Source organism: Neophocaena asiaeorientalis, unplaced genomic scaffold (assembly GCF_003031525.2).
Source record: "Neophocaena asiaeorientalis asiaeorientalis breed wild unplaced genomic scaffold, Neophocaena_asiaeorientalis_V1.1 scaffold332, whole genome shotgun sequence".
NCBI lineage: Eukaryota > Metazoa > Chordata > Mammalia > Artiodactyla > Phocoenidae > Neophocaena > Neophocaena asiaeorientalis.
The window spans coordinates 4,123,643-4,143,960 of NW_020173111.1; the positions used below are offsets into that span (position 1 = coordinate 4,123,643).

Sequence of the window (20,318 nt, forward strand, 5' to 3'; positions counted from 1 at the left end):
AAAAAAAAAAAAAAAAAAAAAGCACAAACCCTGAAGCCAGCCTGCCTGGAGTTTAGTATCAGCTCTGAGACTTGCTAGCATGTACTTTGGGGCAACGTACTTGACCTCTTGTGCCACATTTTTCCCCTTGTCTCTAAAATGGAGTTAATAAATAGCACCTGCATCTTAGGGGTCTTTAATGATTAAATACACAAACACATGGATTAAATACACAAATACTACGGAATCGTTCTTAGAATATCACCTGGCACGTAGTAAGTACTGTTAAGAATAGATGTTATTAGTGGTAATTCCAGTATCAATTTGATCTGAATTTGGGTCTGAATTTGAAACCTAGAACCAGTCATTGGTACCAGTCAGAAGTCAGACTGAACAACCCAAGATTTCTAGTCTGAGCTCAGACAAGGTCCTGGTAAAGACCCTCAGATAAATTTTTAAACTTTTCACACTTTTTCTACCTTCTGCTTGGTTTTCCCTAGTAACATAAAGAATATGCACAAGAAAATGGAAAGCAGAGTGTGCTTTGGAGAGTGTAGAAATCAGATCATTGGGTGGTTTATAATCTATATTGTTATCCAGGGCAGAAAGCTTCATCCTGTGCTTCACAGCCTTACCTGGTTAAACTCTGGGTCTCAGCCAATTTCCTGACACATGCTGGGTGGCAGAGTAAAAGTCAACCCTCCCAGGAAAACAGAGACTGGGTGGGGTTCTGGAGGCGGGGATGGGGTGGGGAGTAGATACAAACTTTGGTATCTGGGCATCCACTTGAAACAAAGGTATAGAGGAAATGAAAGCATGATTCCCATTTCCCTTACGTCTAGCCATCCAGGTTTGGTTAAAACCTATCTTTCGCATTCTTAGGGTTCCTTATAGGTTTTTATATTTACCTTCTCATTGATGTCTGTAGCCTTCAAAACCACCTCTTCCATTATTAGTCTACAGGCCTCTTCGACAAATTTTTCTCCTGCTTTTGCATCTGTTGTGGGGCCATTCAGTATGACTCCATCCACGAAAACAGTGTTCTTCCTGCCGGGAACCATCTCTTGTGGATCGATATCTCCTGGAAGCACACAATCAAACCGTGTTTGAGAGATAATCTAATTCGAGCACAGAACAAAACACAGGGGAAATGGCTCACCGCCCCACCTTCAAAGGGCATACCTTCTTTTAATACATTTGAGGCATTGAAGCTGACAGCTTCTTATGGTGCCCAATGGCATGACAGAGTTAAAGAAAGAAAGTTCCATTTTCCATTCCTGCAGCATCTTGTTTAGCATCAGGGAGCATGGAGGAGCTCAAGCAACATAAATTCAACCCATTTTACTCACTCATACAAACATCTTTCAGACACATGTACAAAAAGATCTTTGTAAACACAAGCCCATGTCTAGTTCGTGGGCACACACTCTCTTGTAATTTAAGGATGACCATACATTTCCTTTTCATAAGTCATTCCTAAAGAAGAAGAAGTAATGTCAACATGCCTTTTCTCTTAACTTTACGTTTTAAGCCTGTGATTAAATGCCCTTCTGCCTTGTCTATGAAACCCCTTGTTAAACCCACTCGGCCATTTCCTACTGAGAGAAGGAGAAAAGAATGTGAGCAGTGTCGCAATTCCTGTAAACCCGTATTTATAACACCTTTAAACTTTTCAAACTTGCAATTTAGGCAGAAGGATGGAGCAGGACATTTTCAGGACTGGACAGTTGCCAGTCAGTGACTAAAGGTTAAAAGTCAACATGGAAATCTATATCTGAGAATAAAGGTTACTGCCTACCCAAAATAGCTCTCCTCCAAAATAATTCTGGCAACTTAATCCAGATATTCAACCAATATCTGCCTCAAGCTCTGACTCGATTGTGTTCTCTTTTTCTGATCACTATCTCTTTCTTCCTTATAATGTATATGTTCACTGAGTTGTGGAAATTTACAGAAACAATTTTTAAAAGTATTTTTCAGCACCTCAGCTAGCACAGCACCTCACTTATTCTTTGTAAATACACCTTAAATATGCTGGCGGTCTGTATTTCAAACATTTTTATACTTATTGAGGGTTCTAACTGTATTAACAGTTATTATAACCTGGAGCCCATCTTCTCCTCGCAGTTAAATGTTTGGTACAATTCCGTGGTTTCCTAAACCCTTTAATTCTATGACTGGCAAACTCAAATGGTGTCCACGAAGACAGATAAAAATGTCACCAGAAGATTCCGCAATTTGAGAAAGATAGAATCTGTAGCAAAGGATCGATCTTTTATCCTCACACCCAAGGGTAAACCACCCAGAGCTCCCACGATGAATTTCAGTTCCATCCTTCACTTTCACTTATCTTTCACTTGAAAAGATGTATTTGACTTGGTTTAGGACAAATGGTGAAGCCCTGGAGTTGAGCTTTTGGATGGAAATGCTCTACACCTAAAGGCACTTTCCTCCCCACAAATTTTAGGTCGTAAAAATAAATTGGAAAAGAGGGCAATTATTCAGGGAACCCTGGTTATGTAACTGGGCAGTGCTATTATTAAGCACATGGAAAAAGTTCAATTTTTTTCTAACCTCATTAATAGGATTTCAGGTTTTTATTGCCCAGGGAATAGCAACCACTCTGTAGGCCTCTCAGAGTTTCTCTCTCTCTCTCTCTCTCTAACACACACACACACACACAAATGTCAAACACCCACTTGAAACCAGAATAGCAGAGAAATTGAAATTAAAATTGTCTGTTTCTCCACAGCCATCAATTACAGAAATCACCCATAATTCAATTATATAGGAGAAAATACTACTTTAAAAAAACTAAATAGAATTGGGTATAGAGTATGCATCTTTTCTTGATAGCTATGTTTTATTTCTATTACCAGATGTGATCATGTCACTCTTTCCCCACTACATTTGCCCAACTGGAAAAGACCCTCCAGAGATTGAACAGTCAAGCTGTGATCTTCTGGGGATGCACACCCAGGACCTCCCATCTAACTGCTAGAGTTGATAGCTGTAAATAATGAAATTGTTCAATGGGAGGAGTGTTCCATGAAGAATATACCCAGAATCTGTCTGCTCTTCATTCCCCGCTCCCTTATCACCATCAAACACTTGGGTTAGCCTTTCAACTAACCCCCGGCTGCCACCCTGCCCTATGTACCGTGTAGACAATTCTCAACATAGTAGCTCCTATGTGTCTTTGAAAAGATGGCACATCACATGATGACTCCTCTATTCAAACCATTCAATGACCCCTTATCTCATCAAATTAAAAGTCAAAGTCCTAATAATGACCTCTAAGGCTTTAAATGAACTCCTCCCCCATTATCTCTTGGAACTCAAACCTCATCTCTTATTCCTGCCCTCAAAGCTCACCATGTTTCACCCACCTTCTCCTCTTCACTCTTCCTCGACTCTTTTCTTAAACACCAGCTTCTCAGCGAGGTGTCCCCGACAACCCCATTTCACACTGCACCACTCCCCTCCCCCACCTTCTTTCTCTGCTTTATTTGACTCAAGAGCAGTGACATACAATTCTTATTAATTTACTTGTTTAAATATTGTCTCTGCAACAGAGGTTTTGCTCTATGGGAACATGAGCTTGTGTCTGTTCCACAGCACCCAGAATGTGCCTGGCAGTTTGTAGGAGTTCCATAAACATTTGTTGGCTATTAAATTTAAAAAGCCTGGGACCCTGGTTCCCTCCACCATTCAGTGATCATGTCCCTTCCTCTAAGGTGCCATCGCAGGTTGCCAGCCCTAACCGAGGAGGAAACACCTTTGGTAGGAATAGGGCAGACATGGAACTCCATTCATGGTCTAGAGAAGGGGCAGCAGGGGCTGCAAGAAGGACCTGGAGAACAGGGTCAACAAGGCAAAACTGAGTTTGCAGTCTGGGTTATCAAAAGAAACAGTTGGTGAGAGGCTCTCACTTTCCTCCCTGAGCCGTTCTTTTCACCAAGGCCACTCCTACTCTCTCTTTTCCCTCCTTCCCTTTTTTATAGTCATATGACTTCTGAAAGTCAGTCCATAACAAATCTCATTCCAGGAACCACAATTCCAAGCGTGGAAGCCAGTCAATCCTGAAACACTCCAACTTCTGAATTTCCACCAATTCCTCAACTCCATACTTTCCAAACCCCTATCTATATAAGCTCAACTTCTGTTTTGTTTAAAGAGATGCCCAGCTCTGCCTTGCTGAACAAACAATAAATTCAGCTTCAAATATTGTTTCAGAGATTCAGTCATGGCCTCTTTCATTGACATATGAGTAAATGAATTAATACAGACGGAGACCTAAAACAATGCCTGGTGTGTAGTGGGCACTCAATAAATGTTAGAAATATTAGCTAACTCAGTAAGTGTAAGTTAATAGTAGTAGGCAGTCAAGACTATTTATTTATTTCTTTTATTTTTTTTTCGCGGTATGCGGGCCTCTCACTGACGCGGCCACGCCACCAGGGAAGCCCAAGACTATTTATTAAATACATAAACAAACAGGAGTAAATTACATGTGACAGTAAGCAATGACAGTAGAAAGGGAGATCTCAGAGTAATCAGATGCCCAGGGTAATGAACTCTAAAGTGGCTGGTGAGTTATCCCCTGGAAGAATGGGAAGACGAAGGCTCAGTGGGAAGGGACTGTCCTTATGAAGAGAGTTGAACTTCTGGCAACAGCCAAGCAGTTCAGCCCACATGGGGTGGGCAGCTGTCCAGACTTCCCACCTTGTCACTTTCCACCTTGCACCGTGGTTATCTGTGTAGAGGTTTTATTTCTTGCACCAGATTGTAAATGCCTACAGAAGGGATCCATGTCTCAATTTTCTGGACATTCCAGAAAACTGTTCAGCCGTTGGCATTCATAGGCACTCAGCAACTCTCTGAGGACTGGCTGAATGTATTGTTATCCTGGAGGTCATCTTATCTAACCCTTTCATACAGTCCCCCAAATCCCCTCCCCAACCCAGTGGCTGATATAACAGGAGAGCTGAGTTCTAGTCTCTCAGGTTCTTTGATCCTGGAATAATACATCCTCTCTGTGCTTCAGTTTCCTCATCTATAAAATAGGAGATAACCTGAGGAAAGTGCTGGGCTGGCTGCACTCTCACTTACACTAACAGTACTGAAATATACTAACATTGCAGGTGGGTTTAGGGACCACTGTTCTGGTTGACCTCTAAGATGCTTCCAGAATCTTAACATCTTCGTTTGCCTGGCTTCCCTCTTATCCTTTAATAATTATGTTTTTCATTTCAACAAACGTGTTATTCACCTACCATGTGCCACACAGTAGGTGGGGGCTAAAGACAGGAATTGGATCATCTCCTTGAGGATCTCAAAGTCTCTTTGGGGAGTTAGGTGCTGAAAATTTACAAGAATAAAAGACATGTGGGGTAGGCTCTGTTCTAAAAATTGTATAGATTTAGCAAATTTAGTTGTCACAAAATTTCCAGTTAGTTACTCAGTTTTATAGTTGAGGAAGCTGAGACACAGAGGGTTTAATTGGCTTGCCCAGGGTCACAGAGCTGGTAAGTAGTGAAACTGCGGTAAATAATATAATATATTGAAGTTCTACAAAGGAGCAATGAGATAGTGCTCTATGGGCATCTACAGTTTGCAAGGCAGTGTTAGGGAGTTAGTAATGACAGCAAGATGAATTAGACTCGGTGCCTGTCCTCGGTAATTGAGAGCCTCAGAGTTTGAATAATGCAATAGAAGATAAAGGGTGTCAAGTGCCATGAGAAGGATACCAATAAAATGTTTTGAATGTAAGCAATGTAGACATTTAGGGTTAAGGCTTAGGGTTATAGGAGAAGTTGAGGTATCAGAGAAGGCTTCTGAATTGGAAGACCTGTCTTCTCTTTAAATATCTGCAGTAAGAAATAATAATTTTAAAACCTCATTACAAAGTTAGAATTTTAAAACCTCATCTTAAAGTAGCAAGTCCATGCATGACAAACAGCTGTGAGTGGTCACAAAGCTTCTCCTACAGTGACTCAATATGCATGTGTGTCATTTCTTCAGGCTTTTACACTAGATGGGTAGACAAAGCAAGTCTAATTTCTCTTCCACGGGACTCTAATCTAAACACATGAAGACCTTTATCAACTCTCATCTAAATCTCTTATTTTGCCAGTTAAAACTGTTCCAGTTTCTTCGATGGATCTGATAGACCATGGTTGCTAGTCTGGGTCAGTTTATTTCTATCTTACAAAATGAGGCATACCCCAGGTGTGGTCTCACCAACTCAAAATACAGTGAATTGGTATTTCCCCTTCTCTGGTCTTCATGATTCCATTAGTAAGGCTTCTATTAGCATCCTAGTTGATTCCAAAGCTTAAGCTTTGAAACCAGGCAGATCCTGGCCCCAATTCTAACCATGTTGCTGTGATCTTACCCATATCACTTAACTTCCATGTGATCCAGATTTCTTATCTGGCCAACAGAGAAAATAGCCATGCCTATTGCACTGAGTCATTGGGAGGGTTGAATGTGGCCGTACGTGCAAGCTGCAGAGCCAACTGCCACGAGTAGAGTACAGGACACAGAGTATGGGGACCTTTACTGTGGCTAAGTCTACACGAACTCTTCCAGCACCCACATTACACTGCTGGCCCAGGTAAAGTTTAGAATCAATAGCCTTAGGTCTTTGTCAGAAGGTCTGCCAATAAGAGCCAAGCTTCCCATATGAGATTCTTTAATTGTTAAGAGCAAAACAGCACTAGGAAAATAACTCTTGCTTCCAAAGGATGGAAAGAGGAACAATGGATCAAAAGTGAATCCAGGCATCTGGTGGGGAGGCCAAGGAACTCTTCAGAAAACTTGTGCCAAAGACATTGGGGCCCCAGGGAGAGCTGAGGGTCAGGATCTGGAGAGCCCAGTAGGCCAGTCCAAGATAGGAATGAGAAGCAAAACCTGGGAAAAGAGGATAGTATTAATTAATAAATTAATAAGGGCCTACCGTGTACCAAGCACCAGCCTGGTGCCTGGGAATACAGAAATTAAAAAACACAGAATCTCTGCTCTCAAGTTGCTAAAAGTCTTGAAAGACAATATCCAGGGGGCCAGGGAGAAGAAAAATAGAGCTGAACAAAAGTTGAAGAGACATTCTTCTGTTCTGGAGTTTTCCAAGTCAGGTGTCTCTTCTAAGCTCAAAAAAGTGCACACCTAATTTAGTCAATGTACCTGGTCCTGTAAGACTTATACATTGTTTGCATCCCTTTTGAATTTCACAACCATTTTAAGTCATTTTTGTTGTCTTAGAAACAACACGCCAATGCCAGGGTAACTACGAGCAGTCTACAAGGAAGAAGGTTATAGGAAATAAACAAATATTAAGAAATAACAATAATACAAAGCAGTGGCCACAGAAGCTCTGAAGGTGTGGGTAGTAGCAACAAGTACAGGGACTGAGTGTCTGAATCTAGCTCTGTGATTGGTAGAATCATAGACCTGACTTAGAGACCAAACCATGTCCACAGTACAGCCCCCAAATATGAAGTCACAGGAGAAAATGGCAAAACTATGCTCATAACTTTAGTCAGCTAGAGATGGGCACCCAAAGGCAAAAAAAGAAAAGAAAAGAAAATTTAAATCACTCAGTCTCATTTTGGGGGTTAAACTCTCTTTAGTTGAAATATACAGTGAGTTAATACTTCTTTCATTTATACTTCCCAAAATATATATATATTTTTTTGTGGTACGCGGGCCTCTCACTGCTGTGGCCTCTCCCATTGTGGAGCATAGGCTCCGGACGTGCAGGCTCAGCGGCCATGGCTCACGGGCCCAGCCGCTCCACGGCAGGTGGGATCTTCCCGGACCGGGGCACGAACCCGTGTCCCCTGCATCAGCAGGTGGACTCTCAACCACTGCGCCACCAGGGAAGCCCTATACTTTCCAACATATTTACTGAATACCTGCCATGCATAAGACACTGGGGTAGGCACTGTGGGAGACTCAAAGATGGATCAGACACACAGACAGTGACTTCAAAGTCCAATAAGAAAAATTAGACACGTTTATGAATACCTAGAATCCCATCCAGAAGGTATAAAGCATGATACTTGAGGTCAGACAAAGCACACACTGAAATTCCAGAGGAGGGCTTCTGACTGTGAGAAGCAGAAAGTTCTCTTAGATGATATTTAAGATGGTCCTTCAATCAACCATTCAGCAAATACTTACTTAAGTGCCTCTTATGTTCAGAACACTGTGTGAGGCATTGGAAGCCGAGCCATGAACAAGAAGACACAAATTTACATTTACTTGGGATGGATGGGAGACATAGTTAATAAAAAGGCAAACAGATAAATAATTAAAATAACTGCAGACTCCAATAAATGCTCTGAAGGAAATTACCTGAATGACTTGATAGGATGAAAATAAGGAGGTATTTCAGATCTGATCAGGGGAAAGTATTTCTGAAGAAGAAACATTTGGATTGAGATGCAAATGAGGAGAAGGTTCCAGATGTAAAAAGACATGAAAAGAGAATAGTCCAGAAAGAAGGAACAAAAAATGCAAATAATCTATAAATTGTCCTTTTAAAGGAATAGAAAGACATCAGTGTAGCCCAGTATGAGGACGAGGGGAAAGAGGAATAGAGTGAGCTTTGGAAAGACAGACGGGGAGCAGGTTAGGTAGGTGTTTTATTCTAAAAGCAACAGGTAGCCACTTAAAGATTTTAAACAAAGGAGTAACATGATCTGGTTTACATTTCTAACAGATTTCTCTGGTACCTTGTAGAGGATGGACTGTCTGAGTGCAGATGTGGAAACAGGGAGATTGCTTAGGAGGCTACTACAGAAGTCCGGGCAACAGAGAATGGTGGCTTTGATCCAGAAGACGTAGGAAAAGCATTGCAATCTGGGAAATTTTGGTGGTAAAGCCAAGAGGACTTGCTGATGAAGTGGGTGTAGGGGGTCAAGAAAACAAAAGACTCTTAGATGACAGGGCCTTATGCTGATACAGGGACCACTGGAAAAGGGCAGTCAGGTCAATGTGTGGTAAGGTGGGGATGGAGAATCAAGATTTTTGACTGATTTGTAGAAATTGGTTATGATGGGGTAGAAACAAAGATTATGACAAGGACATTCATAACCAAAAAGGAAACTGAACTAGGCAAAAAAATGTGTGTGTGTGTGTGTGTGTGTGTGTGTGTGTGTCCAGGAAACCTCAAGTACTTCTGTTTGTCCAAGGGGCAGGGTCTGTAAATGGCAGAAGTGACTGACTGCTGAGAGGTGACATGGGCACCAATCTTGCAGGAACCTCACTGGAGACTGAGGAATGTGTATGTTACTTGGTAGGCAATAGGGAGCCATTGAGAACTTCTGATGGGATAAGAGGAGTGCTTTAGAAAGATGAAGTGGGTACCAGTGTCGAGTTTAGGTGGGAAATCAAGAGTTCAAGTTGGGGAGACATGACGGCAATAATCCAGGCCAGGGAGAGGGAGGACATGGACTAGATAATAGACAGGATGGGGGGTTATATTTATTTTTACTTCTCGCCTACAATATTATTACTGCAAACTTGAAGTCAGGAATCCCATGTCTTTCTAATGAGCCCTACAACTGTACATGGATAGTATAGTTTTCTATCCTCCAGTAAGTCTATGTTCTAAAATGATCTTTGGATGAAAGGTGACAGAATAAGATAGGAAAAGGTAATTTTGTGTATCCATACATCAGCTCCTCTCTTGCAAAGCACTGGATGAACACAGAACATTTCAGAACATGTTCCCATTACCCTGGGTTTTATTTTATGAGACCCTGTTGTGTTAGCATCTGGGATGTCAGTCAAAGGACTCTGATTCTGTGGAAACACCAAGGCATGCCCTTTAACAAAAGAGCTGGGTCCATCAACACCATCCATTCTCTGAGAGGACAAGCTTCTTAGAAGGGAGTCTCTAAGGAGCTCCTTAACATAGCTGTCAGTGCCCTGCCAATGGCCAATAAGTGCATGGTCACCATATACCCTACTTATTTATTTTTAATTCCAAAAATGTTTTCCTTTCACTGGGCACCAGGCCAGAAATTGGGTAACCTTCTGATGTTTTCAGGAGAATAGGATTCCCCAAGACACCTACTCCTATGGCTTGAGTAAACATTACTTGACAGGATCTACATGCTGGTATTGTAAGTCTTAGCTTGTCATATTGATGGCCAGCCCGTGAAACCACCCCCAGCCATCATCCCCCCTCTACACTTTATGAACTGATGGGTACTACTTCAGCTTACAGGGATGTGAATGCAGCCAGGCTCTATGAGAAAACTGGACTGGCATACACATATACTAAATTCCAGCCCAGGCTGGAGAACGTGGCTATGGATGGTGTCCTTTCATCTCGCTTATCAGCACCGTGCTCCCCAGAAGCTGCTCTCACCATGTCTGCCCCCTCCTTCACTGGCCACTGCCCCCCAGCATCACCATTTCTGCTGGCACTTCCCCCTCTGCCACCTTGGCTCTGTACCCTCTCTGACTCTTCATCTAGTTTCTTGCCTACATATAGTTGTGAAACATTACATTTGACTTGTTGCTTTATCAGTGACTCCTGTGTTTTCTGAGATTTGAGGATGAGTAGGGAGAACGTCCATTTTGAGTTTGCTTGTTTGCTTGGGGAATTTTTGGCCTAATCGGCATCCCAACTGGAACCACTCTTCCCCCCAGGACACAGTCTGGGCAGCACCGTCAGTTAAGGTTTTCCCCTCTCATGCTATCTCCAAGTCTCAAGTATTCCAGATCTCCAGATTTGCCTTGGCTCCTGTCTTTTCCAAGCCCTCATTATTTAGCTCTCTCTCCAATTCTGAGTTCTCCCAAATCCTTCCAGTCAACTCCCCCTTCTAGTGAGCAAGAGTCTTTCTGTGTTCTGTGAAAACAGAGAACCATAACTAATATTCTGAAAAACTTGACTTCTGTAGAAATTCCCAACTAAGGAAAGTTAAAGACAACTACACACAGCTTAATAAGTATATTCTCTGTACCTTCAGAGTTTCCCACCTATTTTAATTGTTCTGCAAAACTTAGAGGTCATCCAGTTCCTGTCAAAAAATAAATATTGCATTTTTTCTCTTTTTAAAAATATTCCACTTATGTACAAGTCAGGATGTTTGTGGCCAGTGGGTAGAGCACTGTCTTAGCAAAAAAGAGTCTAGACAGCCCTGCCAAAAAGAAATACAATTCCAGCCACCTGTGTGATTTTACCTTTTCTAGCAGCTTTTCTAGTAGTAGTGTGGCAGAAAGGGAACAAAAATATAATTGCATTTAGAAAATAACAATAGCTAACATTTATTAGATACTTGCAATGGATCAGGTACTGAGCTAGGTACCTTATATGTGTTACTTCATTTAATTCTCATAATAATTATCTTCATTAACTCAATTTTACAGGTAGGAAAACTGAGGCCAGAGAGATGAAGAGAATTATAATTCAAAGCCAGGCAGCCTGAGTTCGGATATCATGTTCATAATGACTATATTCTAGTTTTTTCCAAAAAAAAGGTGAATAAAGAGATATTGTTTCTCATGTCTTATCAACCTCTCTAAACTATTTGGACACATATTTTATACTCCGAAAGCAATAAGCAATTATCTGGGAACTATGTATTAAATTGCAATGTGCTGCAATGTAATATATAGTTTTAAAACCAATTTGCTCAAGTGTTGACTGCAGGATTTTAAATGATTCCACTTAACCTGCAATTTAAGTGAAAATTTAAATACATGCTATAAATGGGTACCTCATTTACATTATCCATTGATTAACTCTGATGTAATGCTCATTTGTGCCCAAGGTACTGCCTCCTAGCCTAGGCTTTTGGAAGGTCATCTTCCAGGTCAGTAGTGGGCAATTACTCTCAGCTCAGTATTTCAACACACATGCTATGACATTCACACGTGGCCACCCTCAAATGCAGAGAACATCACTTACCAAAACCTCTTTATGGAGTGTATTACATGAGACTGGAAAGAATATACTGAGAAGCTGCTTGGGATGGCAATAAGACCTCTCCAAGAAGCATCTTTAAGTGAAAATAGATGGTCTAAACTGCCTTCTAAGGAGGGAGGACTCTTACTTGCAGGGCAAATGCATTGCTAAATGGGGTATGCAAATTTGGGTTCAGAGATGAATTGCTCAGTAGAGAAGAGGGTGAGGCAACCACCAGCATCTTTCTCCTCATCCTTTATGCTACACAGACTCAGCCTCACCTCCATATAAAATCAGAGCAAATATTCCAAAATTTTAACCTACCTGGGAGCCAACACAGTCACATAAACTGCATTATAGATGGTGCCCCTGAAATGGCAAACGTGGCACCTCTGGGGGATGCCCACACATCTCATTGCTACTCTTATGTTGATAAGTGAGGCACTCACAGAACACTGCATAAAAGACCATAAAGGCATTGGTCTGGGCTAGTCTACAGCTGAGACCCAATGAGGCATGAGTTTAGAGCCATCTAGAATATGTGCCAAGGTGGGGTTCTGGCCAATTTTGTGTAGGATCATGGGATCTTAGAGCTTGAAAAGCACTTACAGATAATTTGGGAAATGTCCTCATTTTGAATTTGAGAGAACTGTGATTCAGTGGCACACAGACTGTTTGATGTTTATGTATCCCCTTCTGTAAGTCTATTGGATCCTCTAAGGGCTGTCCACACTACACCTCTCAGAAGTATTTAGAACCTATTTCACATAATAATAGCTACGATTTATTCAGCCCTTCTATGTGCCAGGTTTGATAAGTCCTTTACAAACAGTAGCACCTTTATCCTACACAACAACCCTGTGAAGATACAAACAACTAAAACCCACTCTGGTTAAGTTAAGCAGAAAAACAATTTATTGGGAGGGTGTGTAAGTTATCTATAGTTGTGTAAAAAATGACCCCAAAACGTAGTGGATTAAGTCAACAAGGATGTATTATTTCCTGTGATCCTGTGGCTTGGCTAGGTCTGGGTAGTTTTTCTGGTCTTCCCTGTGCTAACTCACACACCTGCAGCAACTTGTATGTTGGCTTGGAGCCGAGTTCACAGCTGGGAAGACTGAGATAGCTGGACCTCTCTCTCCCTGTGGGCTTTCATTATCCAAGAGATTTGTTGGGTCTTCCTCAGAAGGTGATGGCAGGTCTGAAAACAGTGAAGGAAAAAGCTGACAAGCTTCTTGAGATCTCAGATTGGATGTCACACAATCTTTTTTTTCTTTTGTTACTTTTGACACACTCTGTTGGTGAAAGCAAGTCACGAGGAAAATTGTACTCAAAGATACAGGAAAAAGCTCACCTCTTGGTGACAGAAGGCAACATCACATTGCCAAGTGTATGCATTCTAGGAAGAAAGGAATTTGAAGCCATCTTTGCAATCCATCAGAGCCTACACCCTGACCACAAATTATTCACATTCCTCCCATCTACAAAATACGCTCATTTCCATCCCAGGACCAACCCAAATCTTATCTCATTATAGAAACAGACTTCAATTCTGGGATCTCATGAGTTGTATCAAGTCTACAGACACATAAGGCTGTTAAATTGCAGCTGCTCTTGATCCAGGGACCCATAAACTAAAACACAAGTTATCAGACACCACGCACAAACAGTGAGAAGAACAGGATAACTGCCACAGACACACCCAGGAAAGAATGAAAGGCCCAGGTCCAGGCACTGACCCATAGCAGTTCTGAAATCTAGCAAGGCATATATTGCATATATTGAATGTGGTCTGATTCTGCCCTCTGGGATGGTTTCCTAACCCATTATTCTTTGTGACTCTTGGCTCTGCAATCTGGCAGAAGCGAAGAAACATCCCAGCCTCTGTGATATTCTTTGAGGTCGCATAAAATGATGGGTAGTTGCGGACATGCAGCAGTGAGCTTGGCCTCACTCTCTTCTTCTCTCATCTGGACGCTTGGTTCTGGTTCCCCCGAGATGGCAACTACACAGAGAAACAACTTTCTTCCTCCAGCTCCTTTGACAGTCACACTTTGGCAACTGTGTATGCCAGCATTCATGGATTCCCACACAAACTCTAACCTGTCCATTCTGGACGGTGCTTCAGGAAGGCTGGTTAGTGACTTTTCTGTGACTTCCAACTTCCCCTTGTGGAATTTTCCTTTCACGGCTCCTCCTACATTTGTGTAAGGTTTAATTCCAATAATAAAGTCCTTATTCCACAATGCATCTTACATATAACCTGTTACTGCATTTAATCTTCATCACAGCTGTACAAGTTATAGACATCCCCATTTTACAGACAAGGACACTGAGGCTCAGAGAAATTAGGACACTTTCCCATGACTTCACAGCTAAAATATGTCAGAGCTCAGATTTTACCTCAGATTTATCTGATTCCCAAGCCTATACATGTAATTCCTATTCTCCATCTACTGGGAGAAAAGGGATGGGAACAGTGGTGTGCTGCTAAAATTGTTTCTGAAGAAAAATAGATCCTGATAGATCTATTTCAATGTTATGGTATTCCCATCAAGCTAATTTCAAGGTACCAATAGTTTACAAATTGGCTTACAACATTTCTGAATATCTGACACTCATGAGCTGGTATGAAGTGGCTTCTGCCCACCACGGTATAGGGATCTAGGAAAACAAAAAAGGTCTTCAATAAGGAAATGTAGTCATAGTTAACAAAAGTTGGGTAAGGTGGTTCTTTGGGTGTCTCATTCATGTGCAAGCTACCTGATTTCCAAGTGCTAGCACTTTCATCTCTTTGCTTGTGGCCTTTCTAATCTGCCCACTTACATAGCAAATCAGAAGCTCTGAAAAATTAATACCCATATCAGCATCCCTCAATCAACAAGCCATAAAAATTAATGTGTAAACATCCAGCTCTCTTGTCCTTCATATGCGATAACTCTGAGAGGTGTATTCTTCACTAACACTCCTAGTTACCCAGTGGAAGTAAGCTGTAGTTAACCTCAATGATAACTTGCTTTATAAGGTATTCTTTGTTGGCCTCCCTGGGACCACCTTCCAAAGGTACTACTTATGCTCCAATCCTTGACTGCTTCTGGAAAATCCAAATCAAAACAAATGACTACTGTTTTTTGAATGCCTGTGGACCAGACAAACACTGTACTAGGTACTTATGTTACATGTCTTTATACGAATCTTCATAGCACCGTATGAGGCAAGTGTTACACCCAATTCTACAAATATGGAAATGTGGATCCAAGAGTTTAATTAACTTTATGCAGGTCACATAGCTGGCAGGGCAAAGAGCAGAGCTGATATTTAGACTATGATTGATTGCAATGTCTCTTTTCTTTCCACTAAACCATGCAGCCACTCTTGCCAGGGAGGTTGGACTAACACAGGTGAAACAATAAAAGAACAATTAACTGCTAAGCTGACATATTGTATTGAACACTTCTGGGAAAAAGTGTCATCATATGTATGTTCCACAATTACTTTCTAAAATTCTCTTTTGTTGTGCCATCAACTTGAAAAGTAAGGCCATGGACAAATATTAGGAAATTCAATTTTTCATAGATTTTCTTTCTCCTCTATCACTGCTTCATACAAATTAGGTACTGAAATAAAACTGAGCGGATAGCATAGCAGAATATACCATAAGGAAAATGCATATGAGGAAAATATGTTCCACAGATGTATTTTTTGGCCCACATAGCATCTGAAAGAACAGATATGTCATAAAATACCAACTAAGTCTCTATTGATTTTGTAAGTCGATACAAAGTATTAGAAGATCAAACAACACAGCATCCAGAGTGCTGAATTGGGAATAGGCTTATTGGCTAGGAAACTTAAACAAAGGGAAGATTTAGCAATACATTTAAGAGGCAAAAAATTGAGTGTGGGAATTTAAGATTTGTCAATGCTACAGCTAAATCACCAAAACAGATTTTAATATTTAACAACGGCTTGCAGACCTCAAGTAACTTAGATAGTTGCTCTGCAATATTTCCCACTAAGAAGCTCCTGGATGCTGAAATTCTTAGCACTGCACGAAGACATGGCAGATGCTGGTGGAAACAAATATAAATCCAACTCTGATTTAATCAGTATTTTGCAGAGTTGATTTCTTACATTTAATTATCTGCTGGACAATATGCACAGAAAGAACACTCTGGAATTTGGAATGGGGTAGGGGTTCTTGCCGCAAGTCTGGCTCTATATAGTTCTGTGGCTGCCAAGTAGTACTTTAACCTCTCTGGTTAAATGATGCTCTCAGTTAAATGGTGCTCTACAAGATGACTTGCCACCCTAACAGTCAGTGATTCTATGGCTAAAGCCCTTTTTCCAATTAAATTCCTATTCATGTAATTAACATAAATCACATTCCAGCATTTCTAAAAGCAATCCTCATCAATGCTCTGCAGAACTGTGAATTCCTATAATGTTTCAGGACCTCCAAGGTAGTGGCTCAGGGGAAGGAACTGATGGAGATGATGAGCAGGTAAGCCTGTTTTATCTCAAAAGCCTCTCTATACTGTTTTGCTTAAATAGAGTTCATAGGCATGAATGAATGAAGGAACACTTTGGCTTAAAATTACAATATGACTGATTGACTTTTGGCAGCCATTACTTTCCCTTCTTTAAAAAGTGGAGAACTTATCTACTAAGCCTCTTGCCATGGGACACTTCATCAGCAGACCTGAGATCCAGCTTTACACACATTTGTCTTCGGCAACTGCACTCCCCCAAGACAGTGCCAGTGTCAAGGGCAGTCACTAAAGCAGCCAATTTCATTTGTTTCAAGGCTATTTGTAGCACGATTACATGTATGACCCTCAGGTATACTGAGAAAATATAGTACTGACATACCTCGGAGATATTGCTGGTTCAGTTCCAGACAACCACAATGAAGCGAACATCAAATAAAGCGAGTCATGTGAATTTTTTGGTTTCCCAGTGTGTATAAAAGTCATGTTTACCCTACACTCTAAACAAAGGGAGGATTTAGCAATCTATTTGAGGCAACAAATGAATTGTGAAAATTTAAGATTTGTCAGTGCTACAGCTACAGTTAAGTGTGAATTAGCATTATCTCTAAAACAAACAAACAAAAACCCACTTAACTAAAAATACCTTGTTGCTAAAAAATGCTACCCATCACCTGAGCCTTCAGTGAGTCCTAATCTTTTTGCTGGTGGAGGGTCTTGCCTGGATGTTGATGCTGCTGACTGATCAGGGCGGTGGCTGCTGAAGGTTGGGGAGGCTGTGGCAGTTTCTTAAAACAAGACAGCAGTGAAGTCTGCCACATCAATTGACTCTTCCTTTCATGAATGATTTCTCTATAGCATGCAGTGCTGTTTGACAGCATTTGACCCACAGTAGATCTTCTTTCAAAACTGGAGTCAAACCTCTCAAACCCTCAACTAAAGTTTTTCTAAATCCTTTGTTGTCATTTCAGCAAGTTTCAAAGCATCTTCACCAGGAGTAGATTCCACTCAAGAAACCAATTTCTTTGCTCAACCATAGGAAGCAACTCCTCATCTGTTTAAGTTTTATCATGAGATGCAATAATTCAGTTCCATCTTCAGACTCCACTTCTAATTCTAGTTCTCTTGCTGTTTCCACCACATCTGCAGTGACTTCCTCCACTGAAGTCTTGAACCGCTAAAAGTCACCCATGAGGGTGGGAATCAACTTCTTTCAAACTCCTGTTAATGCTGATATTTTGACCTCTTCCCATGAATCATGAATGTTCTTCATGGAATCTAGAATGGTGAATCCTTTCCAGAAGGTTTTTAATTGACTTTGCCCAGATCCATCAGAGGAATTCCTATCTATAGCCTTATTAAATATATTTCTTAAATAATAAGACTTGAAAGTTGAAATGACTCCTTGATCCATGGGCTGCAGAATGGATGCCGTGTTAGCAGGCCTGAAAACATCATTAATCTCTTTGTACATCTCCATCAGAGCTCTTGGGTAACTAGGTGCCTTGTCAATGAGCAGTAATATTTTGAAAGGAATCTTTTTTTCTGAGCAATAGGTCTCAATCATGGGCTTAAAACATTCAGTAAACCATGTTGCCAACAGATGTGCTGCATCCAGGATTTCCTGTTCCATTCATAGAGCACAGGCAGGGTAGATTAGCATAATTCCTAAGGGCCCTTTTTCAAAATGGTAAATTTCAAACTGGTAAACGAGCATTGGTTTCAATGTAAAGTCACCAGCTGCATTAGCCCCAAACAAGAGAGTCAGCCTGTCCTTTGAAGCTCAGAAGTCAGGCATTGACTTTTCGTCTCTAGCAATAAAAGTCCTTCCAATAGAAGACTGCTTCATCTACATTGAAAATCTGTTATTTAGTGTAGCCACTTTTATTAATTATCTTATCTAGACTTTCAGGAGAACTTGCTGCAGCTTCTACATCAGTACTTGCTGCTTCACTTTGCACTTTGATGTTATGGAGACACTTCTTTCCTTAAACCTCATGAACCAACCTCTGCTAGCTTCAAACTTTTCTTCTGCAGCTTCCTTACCTCTCTCAGCCTTCCTAGAATTAAGGAGAGTTAGGTCCTGGCTCTGGATGTGGCTTTGGCTTAAGGGAATGTTGTGTCTGGCTTGATCTCTATCCAGTCCACTAACACTTTCTCCATATGAGCAAGAAGGCTGTTTCTCTTTCTTGTCATCCATGTGTTCACTGAGTAGCACTTTTAATTTCCTTCAAGAACTTTTCCTTGGCATTCAGAACTTGGCTAACTGTTTGGCACAAGAGGCCTAGCTTTTAGTCTGTCTAGGCTTTTCACATGCCTTCCTAAGCTTAATCATTTCTATCTTTTGATTTAAAGTGAAAGACCTGGGGGGAGACCTTCAAGATGGTGGAAGAGTAAAACCTGGAGATCACCTTCCTTCCCACAGATACACCAGAAATACATCTACATGTGGAACAACTCCTACAGAACACCTACTGAACGCTGGCAGAAGACCTCAGACTTCCCAAAAGGCAAGAAACTCCCCACAGACCTGGGTAGGGCAAAAGAAGAAAGAAAAAACAGAGACAAAAGAATAGGGATATGACCTGCACCTCTGGGAGGGAGCTGTGAAGGAGGAAATGTTTCCACACACTAGGAAGCCCCTTCACTGACGGAGACAGTGGGTGGGGGACAGGAAGCTTTGGAGCCATGGAGGAGAGCGCAGCAACAGGGGTGCAGAGGGCAAAGCAGAGAGATTCCCTCATAGAGGATCAGTGCCGACCAGCACTCACCAGCCTGAGGAGCTTGTCTGCTCACACGCCAGGGCGGGTGGGAGCAGGGAGATGAGGCTCAGGCCTCGGAGGTCAGATCACAGAGAGAGGACTGGGGTTGGCGGCATGAACACAGCCTGAAGGGGGCTAGTGCACCACAGCTAGCGGGGAGGAGGTCCGGTAAAAAGCCTGCACCTGCCTAAGAGGCAAGAGACCATTGTTTCGGAGTGCGCGAGGAGAGGGGATTCAGAGCACCGCCTAAACGAGCTCCAGAGACTGGCGCGAGCCGCGGCTATCAGCGCGGACACCAGAGATGGGCATTAAACACTAAGGCTGCTGCTGCACCCATGAGGGTGGGAATCAACTTCTTTCAAACTCCTGTTAATGCTGATATTTTGACCTCTTCCCATGAATCATGAATGTTCTTCATGGAATCTAGAATGGTGAATCCTTTCCAGAAGGTTTTTAATTGACTTTGCCCAGATCCATCAGAGGAATTCCTATCTATAGCCTTATTAAATATATTTCTTAAATAATAAGACTTGAAAGTTGAAATGACTCCTTGATCCATGGGCTGCAGAATGGATGCCGTGTTAGCAGGCCTGAAAACATCATTAATCTCTTTGTACATCTCCATCAGAGCTCTTGGGTAACTAGGTGCCTTGTCAATGAGCAGTAATATTTTGAAAGGAATCTTTTTTTCTGAGCAATAGGTCTCAATCATGGGCTTAAAACATTCAGTAAACCATGTTGCCAACAGATGTGCTGCATCCAGGATTTCCTGTTCCATTCATAGAGCACAGGCAGGGTAGATTAGCATAATTCCTAAGGGCCCTTTTTCAAAATGGTAAATTTCAAACTGGTAAACGAGCATTGGTTTCAATGTAAAGTCACCAGCTGCATTAGCCCCAAACAAGAGAGTCAGCCTGTCCTTTGAAGCTCAGAAGTCAGGCATTGACTTTTCGTCTCTAGCAATAAAAGTCCTTCCAATAGAAGACTGCTTCATCTACATTGAAAATCTGTTATTTAGTGTAGCCACTTTTATTAATTATCTTATCTAGACTTTCAGGAGAACTTGCTGCAGCTTCTACATCAGTACTTGCTGCTTCACTTTGCACTTTGATGTTATGGAGACACTTCTTTCCTTAAACCTCATGAACCAACCTCTGCTAGCTT

General features: G+C 41.5%; 1 protein-coding gene across 1 annotated transcript in view; it reads right to left on the minus strand.

The window, feature by feature from the left end:
* Positions 1-20,318, minus strand: part of GADL1 (GAD like acidic amino acid decarboxylase 1) — a 258,300-nt gene that overhangs the window by 141,695 nt on the left and 96,287 nt on the right. Inside the window, exon 3 of the mRNA XM_024743478.1 lies at positions 888-1,060. Within this exon, the coding sequence (XP_024599246.1) occupies positions 888-1,040 (153 nt within the window). The 5' untranslated portion in view covers positions 1,041-1,060. The remainder of the gene's footprint in view (positions 1-887; positions 1,061-20,318) is intronic.